Source organism: Dermacentor variabilis, chromosome 7 (genome assembly GCF_050947875.1).
Source record: "Dermacentor variabilis isolate Ectoservices chromosome 7, ASM5094787v1, whole genome shotgun sequence".
Lineage (NCBI taxonomy): Eukaryota > Metazoa > Arthropoda > Arachnida > Ixodida > Ixodidae > Dermacentor > Dermacentor variabilis.
Window position 1 is genome coordinate 174793416 of NC_134574.1, and position 20577 is coordinate 174813992.

Below are 20577 nucleotides of genomic sequence, written 5' to 3' on the forward strand. Positions count from 1 at the left end.
ACAGGGTGGAAAGGGTCCTGATTTCTTGGGGGGCTTTTACTGTAGTGTTTTTCAAATTTAAAGGTTCGCAGGTATGGGCAAGTGAGGCGTGCCATAATACATCTCAGCCTTGTATTCCTCATCGGTGTCTTTGCCAATCAGTGTTTGCTGGAATGGTTTCCAGATGGTGGTGTGGCTGGTAGTACTGGGTGGGCATGGCATGCGTGCCAGCTGCCCGCACTGTGCCACAGGGCACTCCCTGGGCCCTCCGCCATCGGCCATTCTGGAGATGCCACCCCCGCCACGCCTTCCATCATTCCCCAGCTGGGCCGGCCCCATCTGCGGTGGCAATCACAGCCGCCACTGCCACCACCCTACCCACCATCATACGAGCACATTCAACGGCTCTGCGGAGTCCTCCGGCTGGTGGCTCATGGGGCCTAGCTCAGGTGAGCCAAGCTTGACTGCTCTTGACAGCGAAGCTGTATATGGCTAGGGCATTTCTGTCATCCGTGAACAACCCGCGAACTAGCTCGTTGGCCCCCTTGGCACAACTGTGTGAACGCACTCTTGCCACTGCTCACATGTTGTTCATTGTCGTCGCCTTCCACAGCTGGTTCCATTGCTGCTCATTGCTTAAGGGGGTATGAGCCATTTGTTGGCAAGAGGAAACTATTGTCATCATCATCAATAGCGATCATCATCAGCATTGGCTCGAGCATCGACTTCTTCTTCCACAGCTGGCTCCGTTGGCGCTCATCTTTCCAGCATAGAATTCCATTTCTCTTCTGTCATCACAATGAGAAGGCCACATAATTTTTCTTTTATTTACAGCGGTATGAACCTTTGCTTAAGGGGGTAGTAGCCATTCATGACATTGTCATATGTGACGGATGCATTTAATAACAGAGGTGATACAAGAGTGTGTGTGCATACCGATCAGGAAAATAAATATGTTTGTACCTTTGTTCAAAATTCTGTCACCTCTGTGCTGTGTGCTAAACACCTTCCCTGGTCATCCACCTTCACAGAGTGGAATGGCTCATGATTTTTTCTACTGGACCTCTGTAGCTGTTCCGGGTAGGACTACTTATTACTGGGATAGCAATTATGCGGGCACTTCTACGGCACTCATGGTGTGGCCATCATTTCCCGCCCATCTGCGGCCTGCTTTGGGTAGCCAAGTAAGGCTGCGATGGTTTGTGGGCCAAGGAGCTCAAAACATAGCGATGGGGGCGTGGACGCGGAGAAACGCTAGCACTGTGACGCCAGTGCCATGACTGTCCGATGGTATTCCGATGGCCGGTCGTGATGCAGGACCACCCACTCTTGTCAGCCATTTGGCACTGAGGGCTTGTTTGTTTTATTGATACCTCAAGGGTCCCAATAGCATACCTGCCATCCCCCCCCCAATTCGCCCAGGAGGCTCCCGATTTTTTACTGAACTTTCCGATTGTACAATCACTGTCTTATATCTCCCGAAAAGTGGTCTCTGTTTGCGCAATAATAGTTTTTGCGAAACCGGCACCGCGGAATCTACAGCCACATCGGAATCATCAGCGTCACCAACAACGGCCGCACTAGCACCATCGGTATCATTGACTAAGCAGCCAACTACAGTGCCTAGTAAGCCGACCAGAGCGAGAGCCAATGTAGCTCTTGCATTTCATGCATGCCTTCCTCCATTTCGCATCTTGTTGCTGCTGCTTGTGTGTATGATTAGTGTTGGCTAGGTCGTGTGTGTGCGGTGCACTGTGTATAGTTACAAGCCTCATGTGCTTGATGCCATGACGCTATCAAAACCCAAGAAAAGGTATTTGCAGAAGTTTTTTGCGATCTTATACTTCTGAATTTCCGTGCTTTTTCACATCAAGAAAAGGAGAACATTTTGTATTTTGCACGTGTCTATGAGACGTCAGCGTGTCTCACAGTGGCAAAGACGACTTGAAACTGCACGTTTCCATGGCAAAGCATCAAAGCTATGTTTGCACCGCTAAGCATCAAGACAACATAGTGAACTTTCTCTGGAACAACTGCAACGACAGTGTTGTACGTGTGGAGTGCCTGTTCACGGGAGTCCTCGTCGAACACAACCTACCCCTTAGTGTCAGCGACCACGTTGGGCCTCTTCTATGGAAAATGTTTCTGAAATGTGACTAGGCGAAGCGTTATGGATGTGGACGAAACTCTGAAACGCAACTCTGAAGAATGCGGAGGTGGCCAACCTGAAATTTATTTCACAGGCATCGCTCTCGAGTCTTCGTTTCTTTATTCAGAGTTTCCCTCAGCTGGTGCCCCGAGATTCCAATGAATCTGCTGAAGACGCTTTAGATGCTCTCGAAGCTGAGTTTGCTACACTACAGGCGTACAATCTTCAAGAGGACATTCTGAATGAAGAAAGGTGGGACGTGCAGTGGTCAGTGGTTGGAAAAATGAAAAACACTAATGGAAAACATGTTTCACCGAGTTGCTAAGGTGTTGCTCGATTTATTCGTGATACAGCATAGCAAGGCAGAGTGTGAGAGGATGTTTAGCACAGCGTGAGAAACTAGGACTGAATTCCGCTCATCAATGTGCAACACAACCCTCTAACACCTGCTGCTAGTGAAGGGCCGTCAGTCTGGACCATGTTTTGAGCAAAGCTACTCCGACAAATTTTTGAAATGAGCAAAGTCTGCTACTGCAAGATCCTGGCAAAAGGACTCATCGAACACTGCCTGAAAGTTTGAACGAAACACCTCCCCCCCTTCCCCCCCTCCCTTGGTTCCACCGGAAGTTGAAACAGTGAGTGCAACCCCCCCCCCCCCCCCCCCATTGGCGCGAATAAAAAGTCTCCCGGCTTTTGATCTCACCAGGTTGGCAGGTATGCAATAGGACATTACATGAGAGATCGGCACATAAAAAATGGGAATGATGATGATTGCATTGCAAAGATGAGTCAAAAGATGAGTGCAGTTTGTCTTGGAAGGCCATTTCAGTCTCGGGCAGTTTGGACAAAGAATGACTGCAGGAACGTAGTGGTGCAAAGTGGTGCAGGCTCGTGGCGGGATTACCGAGCTTGGACGGCCTGTTCGACGAACATGATGAGCCAGCTGGATCAGCTGCCTGTCGCAAGGTATGGAGTAAAAAAACCTGTGATAGAGGCATAGGCGAGAGATGCGATGATGAGAGGCAAGAGGCGATAGGTCTAGTTTAGATTTTAGTGATGAAAGGCTAGTGTGGTATGAGTAATCTGAATAAATTAATCGAGCAGTGCAGTTGTGAACAGGTTCATGGGCTTTAGTGAGATTAGTTTGGTACGGGTCACAGATAGCACATGCATATTCAAGTTTTGGTCACACAAGCGTTTTATAAGCAACTGGTTTGACGGATGGCTGTGCCATGAAAAGATTATGGCGAAGATAACCAAGAATTTTGTTAGCTGAATTGATTATATGGGTTAGGTGATTTGTCCAAGACAAATCGTCGGAGAGGTGAATTCCTAAGTACTTGTAAGAGTTTGTGGTAGATATGGTACAGTTATTAATCCAGTTGTAATCCAGGCTTGTAATCTTGCAGGCAGGGGGGATGTAGTAAGGTCGACGATGGAATGAACTGTGTACAGTCTTACTAATGTTCAGGGACTTGAGCCATGTAGCACACCAGTCTTGAATATGAAAGAGATCCGCCCCAAGGGAAGAGACGTCAGCGAGGTTATTTACAGGGTGGTACAGGACATAACCATCAGCAAAAAGACTTATTACAGAGGTTACAGTGATTGGCATGTCATTCATGTAGATTAAAAATAGGAGCGGCCCAAGAACAGTGCCCTGAGGTGCACCAGACAGAATGGAGCAAACAGAAGATGTAAGATTAGCATATACAAACTGTTTTTGGTTAGTTAAAAAATACTGGATCCAGTTAAGAACAAGTGGCTGGATGTTTAGGCGTGATAATTTTAGCAAAAAACGAGAATGTGGAACCTTATTGAAAGTTTCTTTGAAATCTGGGGTGTCAGTTGGAATGTTACAGTAGAGGTTTAAATGAATATCATGAATAAATAAAGTTAACTGCGTTTCGCATGAGTGATCTCTCTGGAAGCCATGTTGATTAGTGTGAAGGAACTTCGCTGAGGTTAGGAAGTTAGCAACGTGAGAGTAGATGACGTATTTCATGATTTTGGGGCATACGCTGGTGAGTGAAATGGGACGGTAGTTATCTGGGGGAGGCCGATCAGCTTTCTTGAAGACTGGAATGACCTCCCCTGTTTTCCAGTCTCTTGCAGCAGTGCCTCTGTCAAGTGATTGCTGTGCTGAAAAATGATACAGAGGATTTACACACATACTTCGTATTTTTAACACTTCGGCATTGATTCTGTCGGTCCCACAGAATAGTGAGCACTTCAGGCTATCTATAACCCTAACGATGCCTTGCCTAAAATCAATACCTTTCAATGGTGGAAAATCGGAAAATGGTAAATCTGCAAGTTCATTGGCAGATCCTTTTGTAAACATTGAACAAAAGGCAAGGTTCAAGGCATCAGGAACATCTGAGTTGGAAGCAGGGTGTCGAACCGGAATGTTTTCAGGTTCAATTTGGGTTCGGGTTCAAGCTTTTCAGATTCATTTCCAGGTTCGGTTCCCAAGCACCATTCCGTTTCAGTTCAAACCGGTTCAAATGGGTTCAAACGGGCTGAAAACAGCGCCAAACAACAAGACGAAGAGAGTGGCACAGACCACAGTGCTGACTAACAACCAAGTGTCTTTATTATTTCAGTCAGCATATATATATCATATTTACTCGCATAATGATTGCAATTTTTTGTAAAAAAAAATTGATGCAAATTCAGGGGTGCGATCATTACGCGGGTTAAGTTTCCCATGAAAAGAAACATTTTCTTTTTTCATCCCGCATTTGCTGCAGGATAACAAAGCAGGCGGCTGCCCAGCTGCCGCTGTCAGTGCGGGATGCCAAAACAAAAATGGCGGCCGGCGGAGCAAACCACGCCGAACGCGATTATTTTTCTTCTTGTGAGTACATTACGCACATTGAAACGGTTTCTTCCGTATCAGTAATGAATAATATTGTTAATATCAGCAAGTTTGCGACAATAACATAGCCATGTCCACTTTGAGGGGACAGAAACAGAGGTGGGCATGCCTAGCTGCCAGTGACATAGAAACTCAATAGAACTTTTTGTTGGGCTAGTTGGTGCATGTTACTGAAGTACTAAAGCGCCAAACAGACACAAGAAGTGCTTGTCCGTGTCTCTTCTTGTGTCGTCTGTTTGGTGTTTTAGTACTTCAGCGACATAGAAACATATGGATGGCATGGTGCGGAAACTGGTATTTGTCTTCACTGCTATTCTAACACGGCACGTTTCCGCTAAGTGTGGGCGAATATCTTAGCTGCATTACAAGCGTCGTAATCCTCAGGCACTAGTTCAGTATTTGAGAGAGGAAAATCCTGGTGATTGTACAGCTTTTAGTATGGATATCGAAGTCCTGTATTATTCCTTGCCGCATGACGGGTTGCTAAATTCCGTAAATGAGTGCATTAAAGAACAAGTGCAAGAGTCGGCTTTTATTGACAGATGCGGTGTTTCCACGGGAGCTTTCCTAGAAATTCTTTCAATGTACTTGAAGTCGACGCTGATTGGGAGGAGAGATGGCGTTTTTCTGTAGAAATCAGGCATTTGTATTGGCTCAAAGGTTGCCCCTATACTTAGTAACATTTACCTGAGTAAGGTTGACAACTACTTAGAGAAAGCATTAGGTGATAGCGTTATCAAGATATTTCGTTACGTTGATGATTACCTGATTTTCTGCAATAGGGAAGAATTCGATTCCGCTGCTACCTCAGTAAGTGAGCAATTTAAACTTTATGGGGGAGGATTAAAGTTTACCAAGGAATTTCCTCAGCAACGCGTAATTCAGTTTCTTGACATTCCCTTGATCTTCGAACAAAATCATGTTTGTTGGCAGTACTCCCCAAGATCTTCGAAGCCGTTGCTAAACTTTCAATCCAAGCATTCTAAATTAGTAAAAAAACGGAATTGCCATGTCGTGTCTTAAGTCTTTCCTCACAAGATCCTGCATGCACAAAATGAGCACCAGCTTTAATGCGCAGGTCCGGCGCCTATTATAAGCAGGTTATCCTAGTGTAGCGGTGGCCACTGTGGCTGAGCGCCTGAAGAAGTCGGTTTTGAGAGGGACGGACGTGATTACAGAAAGCAGTAATAGCAAAAAAAGAGTAGTGGCTATTCCGTATATTCATTCAGTGTCGCACAGGCTTAAAAAAGTTGCTAGTAGATATGACGTTAATGTTGCTTTCACTGCTCCCAATAAGCTAGGTAAGATATGCGCTTCCGTACAGAATAAAGAGGAGCGGGTAAAAGGCAAAAAACAAACAGATATTTGTCCAGTAAAGCACAATAAGAACAACAGTTTTACTGACTGTCGTATGGGTGTGGTTTATAAAATTCCCCTTAGCTGTGGCCAGTTCTACGTAGGGCAAACGGGACGGTGTATCAATCAGAGGCTAATGGAACATATAAGGTCGTTAACCGGTGGATCGCCTTCTAATCTTTCGCTACATTGCCGAGATTGTAACTGCACGCCAGAGTTAGATGAATGCGCGATATTGTACAGGCATAAGAATGAAGATGCGCGTCTTATGGTAGAGGCGTGGCATATCTATAATGGTGGAAGTGCGTGCATGAGTCAGCCTTCGATTACTTTACATAAGGAAGAGATTAAGTTCCTTAACAGTTATCTCTCACGTAGACCGGCACGGGTACTCGATTGACACGTGGTGTTACCATTCCTGAGCGTGCGCAGATGAGTTTTGTGTCTTCTTTCTTTTTTCGCCTCAGTGCTCCCTTCAGTTGATAGTCGGCGTTCGTGTTGTCCACTTCTCTACTCTTGTGTCCTGTCTGCATGCCTCACTTCTATTTGCATAATGAAACCTTACCAACTAGCTCAGATTTCTGTCGTTCTAAAAATGCTATCAGATTTCCTTCGCATCAATCCAGTTGATCGCCCCTTTCTTTTTTTTTTCAGTTTAATTGCTTCCTCCTCATATAAATACTTGTTTCGGAAACGTTTGGATGATTACAAAATTTGCATTAGGCAAATATTTATTAACTTCAGTGCGAGATGTCAATCTTATTCTAGAAACAACATAACACTGCAATACGTGCTTAAAGAAAGACATTTTATAGCATTTAGGTTGTCGTCACCTAAAAACTTTCCGTCTTTTTTGTGCACAACTAAATTTTCTGACTGGTCGAGAGGGATAGCACTTCAATATTTGCAAATGCCAAAGACCCCCAAAATATCGAGGTTGGTCCAATCCACTAATCCATCTTACCTGGGCTGCTAATTCCTCTAATCCAAATTAATCAACACACCCATCCTGCTAATTCACTTTAGCTCACCCACTCATCTCACTAATCCACCCCAGCCTACCCGCCGATCCACATTAATCTACTTTAATCCAGGTGCCCCTTAATTTTAAGGTTGAGCAGATTTAAGATGATATGCAAATACATATGCATGCGCTTCAAAAGTAGAGTTAAGAAGGCCCAAAGTTTTTTTTTTTTTTTTTTAATTATCATGCTCTCTTAGAGCAGCAAACAAAGGACACAGTGTCGCTGCACAAGAATTGCCGGTGACATAGAGGACTGCGAGGGCTTGTGTCTCACTGCTGTTTGTATATAATGGCTTATTCTAGCAGCATAAGTAAAAGATATGGATTTATTGTTGTTGATGTCCTTGAAGTCCTTCACAAGGGGGCAGGGGCAGGTCGCGGGATCGAATCCCGGCCACGGTGGGTGCATTTCGATGGGGGGGAAATGCGAAAACACTCGTGTACTTAGATTTAGGTGCACGTTAAAGAACCCCAGGTGGTCGAAATTTCTGGAGTCCTCCACTACGGCGTGCCTCATAATCAGAAGGTGGTTTTGGCGCGTAAAACCCCATAATTTAATTTTTTTAAAGTGTTACATAATGTTAAACACCATGCACTTAGAAACCATGAAAAGTAATGCATGATATGTTGCCTCAGAATAGACGTTATAACTTAATTTATTCTAAATGCAAAGGAAAATTGGGGAAGATGGGCATTATCTAATGCAAACTGATGGTATATACGGACAACTTTACTTTAAGTTGAGGCTAAATAAGTAGAGCACCTGATGCATTTTGGAACTACAGACTATGCATAATATTTGGTTGTGCTGTCGGGTCAGGGGTAAAAATACCTTAAGACGCAAGGTACAGCACCATAATAAAAACTAGAAATTACAATTTTGAAAAGCTGCTAATGGTTTACTTATGCTAGGGAATAAAGCAGATAAGAAACCTAGGATATAAAAGCAACCAGTGCAATAATTCAGTATTGACACTCATGCTGCATTCTATCCATATTCAGCATTTTTAAAGCTCTCTTAAGGAAAATAAACAACCCCATTTAGCCAAATACAAGGGCTTTAACAAAACTTATTCGCATGGTCACCGAGTGCTTTACCTTTATCAGTTGCGTGCATTCCCTCTACTTCGAGTGGGCACACTGCATATCTTGTACATATTTTAATGGGCATTTCTTGCAGTAAAAATTTCCTGCAGAATTTTATAGGATGTATGGCATAATTATCTCATGGGTATTACCTTTTTCAATTTTATGCTGTGCTGATTTTTTCAAGCTCTAAGAACAACCTTTCAATGCATTTTCTTCCGCAACCACTCTTAGGTTAGAGTGCAATGTTGGCTTGTACAATTACCAATAAGCATAATGCGAGACCTTTTCCACTTCTAAACATTTTATTATGTGCTCGGTCAATGCTACAAATTTTTATTTGGCAGAATAGCAAGAGTGAAGGAAGAGAACGTCGTCAAGTGTTGTTTGATTCACCCTCGTTTGATGACTAGACCAGATGTGCTTTAGCCATGAAAATGCACTCTTAATGCCAACTGGTGTGGGCAGTACTGCAAATGCTACTGTGGCAAGTGAATACAGGTCTGGGCGCTGCAACTTTTCCTTCTCCCAATAGTCCGCTGCATTATAATCCTTGCTTATTCTAGGCACCTCCTCGAAGGCATCGAGTAGGCTGTCTACTTCTTCGACTTTGAGTGAACTGTTGCTAGCCAGTTGCAGGCAGTCCTCTTCCCATAAGGAAGGCCTCAGGCTTATCCTCAGCGCATAAGCTCCTAAAGGGAAATTCTGCTGCCGCTATTAATTGTACTTGATCGACAATCCCACGAAGCTACCTCCATGGGGTCACCAGATGCTGTTTTGCTCGGCACCTTTCCTTGCTAGTCAACGTTACGTGGTAGTGAGGATCTAGACAAATAGCTGCACAGAAAAGGTCGCAGCCTAGCATCAACTTCTCATGACTTTTCATGGCAATTGCCATGTTGCTGGCTATTGAGGTAGCCATTTTAGAAAGCTCTAGGCGTCATTTAAGCCAGGTGCTGTAAAAATCGCTTATCATGAGCTACTCCCTTTGCAGTTCAACAATGGCTTTCTCAGCAGGATCCAGTGCAGCCACCACGTTATCTATGCCCTGTCATTCTTCTTCTGTAGGAGAGAGCTCACCATGGCTAAAAAAGTTGTTGCGGAATCCTCAGAACTCCAGCAGCCGTTTTAAGCATGGCGCTTGTCAACATCTACCGTGTCAGACAGTCCAAAATTGGTTTCTTCAATTTTAGCTTGCGGAGGAGGGCCATCACCGCTAGTGCCTGCATTTCTTTCACTCTGTGCATTTTGATAACAAGGTCCTTCACTGCTGAACATTTCAGCACATCGTGCACTGCAAGTTGCAATGTGTGAACGGCGCACCTCATCCCTTCAAGGAGTGATCCATCATCCAAAAATGTGAGGTCACTTTCCAGTTCACTTAGACAGGGCCAGTTGTTAAATTCTCATCTGGCATTTCCCACTCTTCATCCTCTGACTGTGACACGTGCCGCACGTTGTCTTCTTCAGACACTGGCTCTGCTAGAAGAGCAACTGTCCTAACCATATTCGCTCCATTGTCCGTTCTTACACTGCACACTTGGTCCAGAGCTACTCCATATTCAGAGTACACCAAGAACTTCGCCTTAAGTTTTTCGCGGTGTGCCACTCAAAAAGTTCTTTCATAGCCAGTGTCTGCAGGTGGATCCTGCCATCTTCAATAAATTGTATGTTGATGCCAAGGATTGCTTGATCAAGGTGTGTAGCACTGACAATTTTTAGCAAAACAACATAATCTTGAAGTGAGTGTGAAATCAACTTTCTTGCTTTTTTTGCTTCTTGAGCTACTCGTAAGCGAACACTCTCGGTGCTCACAGTCATTCTTTTCTTAAGGCCCTGCAATATAGGGTCAATGATTTTTTGAAACCCAGAGCCGCCAACCATGTGAAAGGGTCGACCGTTCATAGTGACGGATTCGACGCCAACATTCATGATGGCTTCTCCGGTTATGTTTGTGCTCACACCCGCGCTCACCTGCAATGCATGCGGGAGTTGTGTCTGCTTCATTTCCTTGCTCTTCCATGGTCCGAGAACCTGCTCACCGCCAGATGCTGCTACACAACGGCATCTCCAGGACTAGTGCGCTTGGTATGCTGCGCTGTGGTGCCACTGCACGTGACGTTCAAGGTTAGCAGCATGCTGTCCGGATAACCTAGTCTGACATTCTCCAATCTGACATATAGACTGACCTTTCTTGTCATCAAACTGGAAATTCTTGTGGACTGGTTGACGACTGAAGCGACCCATATTCGGAAACAGCAGCATCGGCTGCACACAAGAATAAAATACAGGAATAGTTTGTCATTATGCGGCTACCTTTGTAGAAACACTTGTGCGTAAGGCCTCAAATATTATGTGCGCGAGCAAAAAGAAAAAAGGGTTTTGCGGGGTCTAAAATAGGTGCGAGGCATGAGCTACGGGTTCTGATTATGGAGCCCCACAGGCAGCGTTAAAACAATGTGTTCTGTCTGTTCTTTCTTTACCTCACAAAAGCAAAGATATTTAAGCAGGTGCTTTTGTAATGTCCGTAGTTTCATTTCTTTTCTTGTCGTTATGATTAAAGTATGGGCTGCAACAAGGTCTATTAGCTCACTTAAAAATTGTGACATAGTGCAATAGTGTACTATGAAAAGGAGAGTGCAAATGCCTAGGACCCGAAAAAAACCGCTACTTGAAGTGAAGAGTGCCCGAAAAGCAATGATTAAAATGCAGAGGTATCTTGCTAGACATCCCTCCCTCGCTCTTCACTCGAAAACATGCTTTGATAAAGAGTCATCGCTGCTTCCATTGAAATTTTAAGAAACCGGCTCATTCTGTTATATGCAAGAAAGCCTATATGAACAATGCACTTCATATTTCTCGCTGTGAGCATGGAGGCAAATGCAGCTTCCCTTAGAAAATATTAGATGGGGAGCGCGGGAAGGGGGGTGGGGTTTGCAAGTATTAAGAGGTTCATCTTCAGTGAGAGTAATGGGACAACAATGACGTTAGATTAACAACATAAATATTAAAATTAAAATGTAGAAGGGAAATAATTACCGAGGAAACCGTTTCATTTACAGTAATAATTAGTCATTAAAAGCTCCGCAAGACGCACATAAAGATGAGATTAAAACAAGTGATTACAATTACAAAAATCAGTTCAATCGCCCAAGCACAGCCCAAACGTCCAAAAGAATGCGAAAGGTGAGAATGTAATGTACAGTGACACGATCGCATCGATATTTCACTCTCCCGGATGATGTATGAAGAGCAGATGCGGCAATGACGGCTCGGATTCAATCGAACGTTTGGCAGCCTACCTGATGAGTGGACTGGCTCAGGTGGCGATTTGGCCTTCTTTTAATGCTATAAAATGCCAACAGGGAGGGCATTCGTGCACACTGGAAAAAGAAGCGGTTCAATTCGCACACAAAACAGTGGGCATGTACACCTTACACTTCTGCACTCTATGACTGCCATGTTGCAGCTGAGAAAAATCAACAGCCAACCACTCTTGAGCTTCTGCTCTAGTTAGGGTGACTTCGCAGCAGAGAAATGAGACACAGCCAAAAGAAGTGACATGTATACCCACACTTCTATGCTATAAGGGGTCATATTGGGAGTGAGAAAAGTTTACGAATACACAAAACAGTCTTGAGACTTCAGCCTAAGTTGGGTGCAACCTTGCGCCCGGGAAAACAAAACAAAACTAAAGTACTCGGCAAGTACTCCTTCACTTATAAATGGCGAGGGGTAACGTTTCCAACGGTGTCACTGTTTGTGCTCTAGTGGAGCACTCCCAGACACCCTTAGAGCGCGTGGGAGTAGCGATTCCGGTCTCTCAGGAGATGACCTCGACTTAGCGTGACAAGCTCAGCTGAAATCGATTTACCAAGTGACAAAGAGGGCTGCTGGTTTGGTGCCCATCATTCGCTGATTGCAAGCCAGAGAATGGATCGAAGTCAAATGTTCACAAACAAAAACTAGCTACTTACAGCAGAGAGACAATACAGAGCAATTTCACTTAACTCGTAACAACATACACACAATGTTCTCCAAAACAATGCAATGCATGCAATACAACACACAGAGGCTACAATACACAGAGATCTTGCAACAATAGTGCACTGCTACACGAGAGGGGCAAACATGACACCACGCACTGTGTCAGTCCAATGTGCGGAGGTTCACGATGTGGCCATGCTTAGAACAGGCGCGCTCCCTGCAAGTCCGTGGCTACCAACACTGGCCTTGACCTAGGAGTCAAGTGGAAGCATTTCCTCAGTCCTAATTAAAAGTTAGGACTTAAGCACGGGCTGGTTGACAGCCCTAATCGTCCTTATTTTATACAATGCGCCACGTCTTTTCATCACTTCATGAGAAAGCAGGGGTGCACATACACGTAGTGTCCACTGTACCACAGCGTTCTCCCGCCAGGATGCACATCGCTATTGTTCAGGCGCGTAAACAAGTTCCAGAGCGTTTGAGTCTATTCACTCCTATGTGGTGCCACCGCCTGCGAGAAAAAGCAGAGATGGATCCATTTAACACTGTTTAAAAGGCTACACGCTCTCCCCGGGCTGCGAGTCGATTTCTCTGATACACGGTGCGCGCCAGAGTGCTTATTTGAGCCACATAGGCTTTTTAATATGCGTGCTGATTTCTTGTGACGAACAGTGACCATAAGAGACTGATAAAAATCAACTTGTTTATTACGACTTATGATGGTTCTATCAGGATGTGCAGAGCGTGGACGGACGATGCTGTCACATTATCTCTCAGCAGCGTCTCCTGTTTTCCTCAACAATGCTTCGAGCAATTAAAGTTCTCTCTTTACCAGACTGCTCTGCTCGAAATCTCCGTTCCCGGAACCGGTTTGGAACAGTTCCTTCAATTTGTTCTGGTTCGGGTTCAGTTATAAAGTAGTGGAAAAATACGGGTTCAGTTCTAGTTTTCGGTTCAGTTCCGGTTCCACAGCCTGGCCAGAGATGAGTGAGCCAGAGTTATCACATAGAGCAGATGTCAAATGATAGAGCAGATGATAGAGCTATTATTGTCAGGTTTTATCGCTGTCCAAAAACACCGCGGATTAGAGTGCATGTTTGGGACAGTAGTAGAAAAGAAATCACGTTTTGTGTGTGCTTTTAATTAATTGTATTGTTTAGTGGCTTCATTATATTTTTCCCAGACCGAAAGAGAACCTGTAGATTAGGCTACGCAAAATAGTCTTTCTTTCTTATTGTTCAAGTGCTTTAAAGTAGTGTTGAACCAGGGGGAACACGCTCTTTCATTTATTGTTATAGTCAAGATGTAAAGACTTATTAAAATGCAGTATTTCTGTTTTGAAAAGTGCCCATTTACTCTCGGTCGACCGCTGCTGATACGTAAGAGCAAGTTCCTTGTAAAAGACAAAAAGTTCAAGAATAATTCTGGAATAATGGCTTTATCATATAGTGTTAGTACTTTCTTTGATATTGTATTTTTGAGTATATTGCAAAGAAACGTGGCATGGATGACGGTGGGATCGCTAAGACCACTGACGTACGTAAGAGGAAACATATTACCAGGATGTGAGGTCTTGTCTAGGATATTTGACGAATGTTGAGTTATTTTCGTAGGTTTAGTTACCTAGTGCGAGAGACTGAGAAGCAAGCAAGTGTTTATAAATTTGTTAGCCATGTTTTTTTTTTGTGTTAGACATGACGCAACCATACTCCAAACTATAGTTCGAAAGTTGAAGCCCCCAAGTAACAAGCTGGGGCTGCTAGGACAAGCAGTTGTTAGTTCTAACAGGAGTCATGAAAAAAATGAAAGAAAGAAGTTATCAGTGCTAGGTGAATGATTACAACAGCTGATAAGTGTATGCGGTGAAGTGGTGTGGCAGCACGTCCAAATCATATATGAAGGCATTCTTACATTTACAGAACAGCACTTAATCTGGCGAGGGGTAGCAATAGCCACACTGCCACCACAGGTTCCACCGCAACCGCTATTTGCGCGAAATGTCAAACTCTGATAGATCGGGAAGGATTTTGCAATCGAGTGTTGTGGAATTTAACCATGTTTCCGTTAGTAATAAAATGGTACTGTATGACAAGGAAATGAGTGTTTAAGGCTAGTAGCGCCGCTCAGGACGAGCAAAAAAGGAAAGAGGTAGGGTTAATCAAAGGGAGCGGAAAACAGGGAATCGCTACTCCCACGCGCTCTAAGGGTGTCTGGGAGTGCTCCACTAGAGCACAAACAGTGACACCGTTGGAAACGTTACCCCTCGCCATTTATAAGTGAAGGAGTACTTGCCGAGTACTTTAGTTTTGTTTTGTTTTCCCGGGCGTAAGGTTGCCCCCAACTTAGGCTGAAGTCTCAAGACTGTTTTGTGTATTCGTAAACTTTTCTCACTCCCAATATGACCCCTTATAGCACAGAAGTGTGGGTATACATGTCACTTCTTTTGGCTGTGTCTCATTTCTCTGCTGCGAAGTCACCCTAACTAGAGCAGAAGCTCAAGAGTGGTTGGCTGTTGATTTTTCTCAGCTGCAACATGGCAGTCATAGAGTGCAGAAGTGTAAGGTGTACATGCCCACTGTTTTGTGTGCGAATTGAACCGCTTCTTTTTCCAGTGTGCACGAATGCCCTCCCTGTTGGCATTTTATAGCATTAAAAGAAGGCCAAATCGCCACCTGAGCCAGTCCACTCATCAGGTAGGCTGCCAAACGTTCGATTGAATCCGAGCCGTCATTGCCGCATCTGCTCTTCATACATCATCCGGGAGAGTGAAATATCGATGCGATCGTGTCACTGTACATTACATTCTCACCTTTCGCATTCTTTTGGACGTTTGGGCTGTGCTTGGGCGATTGAAACCCGCCGTGGTTGCTCAGTGGCTATGGTGTTGGGCTGCTGAGCACGAGGTCGCGGGATCGAATCCCGGCCACGGCGGCCGCATTTTGATGGGGGCGAAATGCGAAAACACCCGTGTGCTTAGATTTAGGTGCACGTTAAAGAACCCCAGGTGGTCAAAATTTCCGGAGTCCTCCTCTACGGCGTGCCTCATAATCAGAAAGTGGTTTTGGCACGTAAAACCCCAAATATTATTATTATTGGGCGATTGAACTGATTTTTGTAATTGTAATCACTTGTTTTAATCTCATCTTTATGTGCGTCTTGCGGAGCTTTTAATGACTAATTATTACTGTAAATGAAACGGTTTCCTCGGTAATTATTTCCCTTCTACATTTTAATTTTAATATTTATGTTGTTAATCTAACGTCATTGTTGTCCCATTACTCTCACTGAAGATGAACCTCTTAATACTTGCAAACCCCACCCCCCTTCCCGCGCTCCCCATCTAATATTTTCTAAGGGAAGCTGCATTTGCCTCCATGCTCACAGCGAGAAATATGAAGTGCATTGTTCATATAGGCTTTCTTGCATATAACAGAATGAGCCGGTTTCTTAAAATTTCAATGGAAGCAACGATGACTCTTTATCAAAGCATGTTTTCGAGTGAAGAGCGAGGGAGGGATGTCTAGCAAGATACCTCTGCATTTTAATCATTGCTTTTCGGGCACTCTTCACTTCAAGTAGCGGTTTTTTTCGGGTCCTAGGCATTTGCACTCTCCTTTTCATAGTACACTATTGCACTATGTCACAATTTTTAAGTGAGCTAATAGACCTTGTTGCAGCCCATACTTTAATCATAACGACAAGAAAAGAAATGAAACTACGGACATTACAAAAGCACCTGCTTAAATATCTTTGCTTTTGTGAGGTAAAGAAAGAACAGACAGAACACATTGTTTTAACGCTGCCTGTGGGGCTCCATAATCAGAACCCTTAGCTCATGCCTCGCACCTATTTTAGACCCCGCAAAACCCTTTTTTCTTTTTGCTCGCGCACATAATATTTGAGGCCTTACGCACAAGTGTTTCTACAAAGGTAGCCGCACAATGACTAACTATTCCTGTATTTTATTCTTGTGTGCAGCCAAACAGAGCGGAAACAGGAACACCCTGTTTTCCGCTCCCTTTGATTACCTCTACCTCTTTCCTTTTTTGCTCGTCCTGAGCGGCGCTACTAGCCTTAAACAGTTATGACATACCAACTCGCCCAAACTGCCACGCTTTTGAAGGAAATGAGGCCGCATAACGAATACCATTTAGGTGTCAGGCTGTGGATGTTAGTGTAGAGCAGTGATAGATTGTGCTTAATACGCTGAGTCGACCACAGTAACTTTTGCACTTGCTGCTAGGATTGGCGTTTGACAACCGACTGTTTAGTGTGATCATAAACGACAGTTTTTCGGCCAGAGGTGAGTGTCACCTTAAACAAAAATTATTGTGCTTTTCCAAATTCGATTAGATGTCTTCGGGCCAGGCGAATTTCCGGGAAGAAATCTTCACTAATGCCGTATTCGGTGCCCTTCAGCTTACGGCTTGAGAAAAGGATACTTTCCTTATCCTTAAAGTGGCCAAATTTTACTGTTATTGGTCTGCGTTCCCCCTCCGTAAAGTTCCAAGCCTGTGGGCGTGTTCTACATCACAACTGTGGATAGTTATGCCCAGGCTTTTGTGGCAGTGCTCAATTCCTCAGAAACACGCCACAACTCATTTCGTGCATCGCTAAGCCCATAAAAAATCAGGTTACATCTTCGGGATTTGTTTTCCATCTCGTTTATTGCGGTCAGTCAGCCCAGTTACTTGAGCAGTGCTGTTATTAGCAACACTTTCCATGTTACTTATTGGTGACTTTACATTTGAAAGTGACAATAAGTCGGATTCAATCTTGGTCAACCGTATGCTGAGGTTGCTGAACGTTCTTTTCACGATAAGCAAGGATTGACCTCATTGAATTAACTGCTCAAGCATGGCTGACTGCCCGATTTGCAACGGCTTCAGAACATCAAACTTGTCAGCGGCAAGTACAGTTGCATCATTTCCAAGTCCAGTATTAGTCTCAATATTTCCTGCTAACAAAAGTAATTTCAGTAGCATGCGAGCACAGTCAAATACTATACAAAGAGAGCGCCGTGGGCTCGGCAGCATGAGTAATGTTCAGTAACCAGTTCGTTTAGCGTAAAGGCGATAGTAATTTGGTACCTGCATAGTGAAGAAGTGAAGTCAGTTAGGATGGCCCATCACTGACGTGCTGCCAAGCCCACTGTTACGACTTTGAGGTGGTCCCGTAGCGCTCGTCACCCGTTTCGTGACAGAGCGTTGGTAGCGAAGACTCCGAGTCAGGCGTCGGTGAGAATAACAAAAGGGACTTTATACACTATATACAGGTCATTATACAGGACATGAAGGGATCGGCACTGGGGCCAAGAGCTCACAGCAAACGCGACTGTTCCCGCACGGCGACGTCTGGCGAAAACGCGTGACACATCTCACTCCAGTCGAGAGCGGCACTCTGCTCCCGGTGGGTCGGCGGATCCGGTTTTCCAGGCGGCGCGCCGCGGCTTATAAGCCCCCAGAAACCATTGTCACTCAAACGGCCCAATACAAAGTGAGCACTCGACGGTCGTCGGAAGAGGTCCAACCAGCGACCACGCTGGCCACCCCGTTCAAAGTTGGCGGGCGCGGCGACCTCCAGGGAAGGGGAGGTACGGCGCCGGGCTGTCTGGCACTTGGCGACACGTTTGAACATGTTGCCCGCCGATGCTTCTCCGGAGGACACCACTGCCTGACGGCTCAGCATCTTGACTTGTCAAGGGAGAATTAGGGCGCTGTGCCTTTCGGCGCAGCCCCGGGTTTGTCCAAAGGGCGCTCGCAGGAAAATTCTCCATCTTGCAGATTCGGAATCCGGGCTTGTGGTAATGGCACAACAGCATCCCCGCCCTCAGATAAGGCGCCGGGAAGACGAGCTGCCTCCACGTGGCTCGGATGCCAGGCGCGCACGTTCGTCAGGCTCGTCCAAGTTTACGTCCAGTGTCGAGACGCCAGGTCACTTCACGTGCCCAGGTCCCACTCGCCAGGACAGGAGCTCGGCTCACCGCGTTGTCGCCCAGGCACCTCAACCAGCTCCGCTCGGGTCGTTCCTAAGCCCTTGCTTCTCGCCACTGGTCCCGGTTGGTCGTTCTGCAGCTTGCAAAACCAACCGGCAAAAGGCAACACCCAACACGAACAAGTGCCCTCTGTCTCCTGTCAAACACCAGACAAGGCTATAATCCAAATCAACCTAACTGAAATGCTATCCCCCTTTTTGCTCCCGCTGCAACAAGAGGCAGGTGTACGATCTAGTATACAAGGCTCAAACAACCCTTTTCAAATGAACAACACACCAAAAGATCAGGGACAATTAATAATCAGCAATAACAATGACAAATAGAATGGTCCCCTTGAAATCACTTGGACCGAAAACGTACTACTGAGGAAGCAAATGAGGTCATTCATTTTTCCCGGCGATATTTTCGCGGAATCCGAAGCTGCTTATATTTGCGACCCTGCTTATCCGTGTAGCGGCGGTACGATAAGCCAGATTCCTTGCCAAATGAAACCCACTTTTTTTCACTCCCCGTTTGACGCTCTTCCTCAGATCGGCTAGTGAACAGTCTTCCTGTTGCTCGCGAATCAGAGTTTCTCTTTCAACTGCCGCCTGCTCCTGCCAGCTGGCGGAAACCGGAGCGAGTGTGGAGCCCGCGTCGCCTAATTGCGGCGTCGCGTCTATATCGCGGCTAGCACTGCACGCGTCACTCCCACTCACTTCCAGGACCCGCTCGCCTACGCCAGCCTCCGAGCTCTGCCTCTCCCGTGACTGCTCGCCACTCAGGTTACCTTGATCAGTCCGTGTGCCGCACCGCCTTTCGCTCACCGACGCAAAGTCAAGTTCCCTCGACAGCGGGAGCGCTTTGGATCGCGTGAGCGCCATGTACGCCACGTCGGCAAAGAATGATTTGCCCTGATCCTTCAGCAGCTGCTCCGAGTTATTTGAGAAGAGGTAGGAAAAGTGCTCCGGGAGGGCGGCTGACACAGCGGCTTCGGTGTTAAGTTTCCCAAACTCTCCTTCAATGATAACCGTTGCGATCGGCAAACAGACACTCTCCTCCTCGGCCACTTGCCGTATCCTAGCGCACTCTCCCGTAAGATCACTCGAGGAGACGAAAGACGGGTGAACAACGTCCATAGTTGCTACAGAGTCCCGAAGCGCACGGCACTTCTTACCGCTTATCTTAATTTCCTGCACATAGGGCTCCAATAGACGTATGTTTTTGTGAGTTTCCTGTATTGTTGCAAAAGCAATTCTCTCTGGGCAGCTTGCAGCGATGTGCCCTTGCTTTTTGCAATTGTAGCAGGTTAACGGTTTCCGTTTTTCAAAAGAACGCGTCGTATCGTTTCGCTGTTTCGGACCATCGTCATCATTCTGAGATGCATTCTGTCCTTCCCTTACAGTTTCTTTGGGAAGGGACTCATCTTCCCGAAACTCGCGACGCGTGATTTGCTTCCGTTCATCGGGCTTCCCGGAAAACCCATCTCTCCTATCTGCTTTTTCTACGCGCACTGCCTTGCTGTGCAAGCTGCGGCGGGTGTAATACTCTTCCGCTAACTCTGCTGCCTTGTTTAGCTTAACCTCCTTTAGCCTATCTTGCAGCCAGAGCCGGACATCCTCATCAATGCAACGGTAGAACTGCTCCAACGCGAGGCATTCGACGATTTTGTCGCGGTCGTCGTAAACCTCTTCGCCCTTCAGCCATTCCACCAGGTCGGCTTTTAGACGAAACGCGAAGTCAACATTCGACTCCTTGCCCTTTTTTGCATACCGGAACCTCTGCCGGAAAGCTTCGGGCGACAATTTGTACTTCCGCAGTAGCGCTTCCTTCACATCACTGTAGCTCTCAAACGCCTCTTTCGATAAGCAAGTTATTACGTCTGATGCCTCCCCAGGAAGCAAGGCTAACAGATTCTGTGCCCAGAGGGATCGCTCAATGCTATTCCGTTCGCACACGTGCTCAAATTTCACGAGGTATTTGGCCATATCCTCTCCGACGACAAAGGGTGGAAGTTGATCGCGTATTCTTGGAACATTAGAAGTGAGACCAGGCGTGGGCGAGTTATTTCGGATCTCCAACTCTTTCATTTTAAGCTCATGCTCGCGACGTTCTCTCTCTCTCCTTTCCTCCTTTTCCTC

At 45.6% G+C, this 20577-nt stretch overlaps 1 protein-coding gene across 4 annotated transcripts in view; it reads left to right on the plus strand.

Annotated features, from left to right (window-relative positions):
* LOC142588516 (uncharacterized) overlaps positions 1 to 20577 on the plus strand; it is an 87089-nt gene that overhangs the window by 4121 nt on the left and 62391 nt on the right. For 2 of the 4 annotated variants that reach the window (XM_075700333.1, XM_075700336.1), the window contains exons 2-3: positions 164 to 428; positions 4882 to 4988. In XM_075700333.1, coding sequence (XP_075556448.1) covers positions 195 to 428; positions 4882 to 4988 — 341 coding nt within the window. In that variant the 5' untranslated portion in view covers positions 164 to 194. The remainder of the gene's footprint in view (positions 1 to 163; positions 429 to 4881; positions 4989 to 20577) is intronic. The other 2 variants (XM_075700335.1, XM_075700337.1) reach the window with 1 other exon arrangement.